The sequence below is a fragment of the Pundamilia nyererei genome, unplaced genomic scaffold (assembly GCF_000239375.1).
Source record: "Pundamilia nyererei isolate P.nyererei 1_Seehausen unplaced genomic scaffold, PunNye1.0 scaffold00735, whole genome shotgun sequence".
Classification (NCBI taxonomy): domain Eukaryota; kingdom Metazoa; phylum Chordata; class Actinopteri; order Cichliformes; family Cichlidae; genus Pundamilia; species Pundamilia nyererei.
In genome coordinates, this window is record NW_005188136.1 from 21,558 (window position 1) to 23,268 (window position 1,711).

Here is a 1,711-nt window from a genome sequence, read left to right on the forward strand (position 1 = left end):
CAGTGGGAGTTTCCCCCCAAAGAGGGACAAAGGACCCCCTGATGATCCTCTAATTACGTGAGCCAATTATTTGCTTGGAGACTATCCTTTATTTGTCCCTTTTTGGGGGGACAAATAGAGGTTCGTCTTCAAGCAACTTAAACAAGTCCAGACGCTTTTCTTTCCAAGCTCCTTAGACTACGATGACCTGGATGACTGAGAACCTTCACAGACATACAAGGTTAAATTAATCTTTTCAGTCATGACATACAATTTACACAGTGTGAGTAAAAACACATTTACCTTGATGTTTCCTGGTTGGGGATCTGGAGTTAAATTGAAAATATAAAAGTGTGTTTAGCTTATTTTTACCAACCATAGAAATTATCTTTTAAAAGCAACTTTACCTGTCTGAGGTGTTTTGATTTTTAAAACCAGAATGATGACCAGTATAATGAGTAAACCAGTCAGACCACCTGGGATGACGTTAATTGGGTGTATCATTCTATCAGACTCTGCAAAAAAAATGACACTGAAACATTTCAGGCTGTGTACTTCAGGTATAATACTGACAATAGTGAAATAACTATGATCCCAATAAAAAACAAATTTTTTAGAGACAGGAAAATAATCTTACCTTCAGTCTTAAATTCTTCATCATTCGTTTCACCACCTGTAAAGAAACATGGGTATTATAATACTTTGTGACTTCCAGTTCTTATTTAAAGTCTCATCATGTTGTTCTGCTACTAAGGAAAGCTTACCTTCAAATCTTAACTCTACTGCATTGGAAATAATAATATGCACATCCACGTAAAATCCACAGAAATACAGCCCAACATCAGATAAACCCACTTCTGTCATTTTAAGAAAGACAGAAGTGACATTGGAACTCATATTGAATTTTCCATTTTGAAATCCATCACAGAAAGAGGCTTGGCCATGAGACCCAAACATAGAGGAGATGCAGCTTGTTTTAGTCGTGTTGATCACTCTGAACCACTCTGTGTGGGTTGGACTTATGGAAATGTTGGAGCACTGCAGTGTGACGTCTTCGCCAGGCTGGACCGTCACAGTGTGAACCTCAGAGCCAGAGATAAAGATCCATCCTGAATCAAACAACAAAGACAAAATGAGATTCAACTCAAAGTGTACGGTACAACAGACCCAATAACAGGGCGACAACTTTTTATTCAATTTAATTACATCACTGCTTTCTAACAATCACATTTAAATTTTGTTGGGCTCCTCGTTCCATTACTTATTTTAAGGTGAGAGTAGTAATATGCCAGTACTTACTGAGGCTGCAGAAAATCAAAGCTGTTATCAAGACGAAGCTCCTCATCGTGTGTTTAATCCTTCACTGCTCGGACAGTTAGTGAACCGTGCAGCTTTTATAAAGGGGTTTAGAGGGGCGGGGTGATTTTTTTTTTTTCCATCTTGCCAATGACCTGCCAAAGCAATGCAATTCATTTGTAGATATTTTTGGCAGTTATCCAAGGATGCCATTTAGATTTGTTAATAGAGATGAGATAAGGAAGTAACTTTATATCCTAAAGTTGTAAAATTGTTTAAAGTCTTACTGTTTTCTTGTTGATTCTTGTGCTCATTCATGACATGACACCATCTAACATTTTTAGATTTCTGAATGAAATTCAGCTTCTTTTTCAGACTTTTTAAACTGCTTTTCTGATTACATGTAAAGCTGGAGTGGAAACTTGAGTTATAGTTA

General features: G+C 37.1%; 1 protein-coding gene across 1 annotated transcript in view; it reads right to left on the reverse strand.

Moving 5' to 3' along the window:
- LOC102195101 (uncharacterized) overlaps nucleotides 1-1,330 on the reverse strand; it is a 2,377-nt gene extending 1,047 nt beyond the window's left edge. Inside the window, exons 1-4 of the mRNA XM_005754905.2 lie at nucleotides 1,279-1,330; nucleotides 744-1,088; nucleotides 387-494; nucleotides 283-305 (exon numbers count right to left, since the gene is read on the reverse strand). Coding sequence (XP_005754962.1) covers nucleotides 283-305; nucleotides 387-494; nucleotides 744-1,088; nucleotides 1,279-1,324 — 522 coding nt within the window. The 5' untranslated portion in view covers nucleotides 1,325-1,330. The remainder of the gene's footprint in view (nucleotides 1-282; nucleotides 306-386; nucleotides 495-743; nucleotides 1,089-1,278) is intronic.
- Nucleotides 1,331-1,711: the final 381 nt, after the last annotated feature.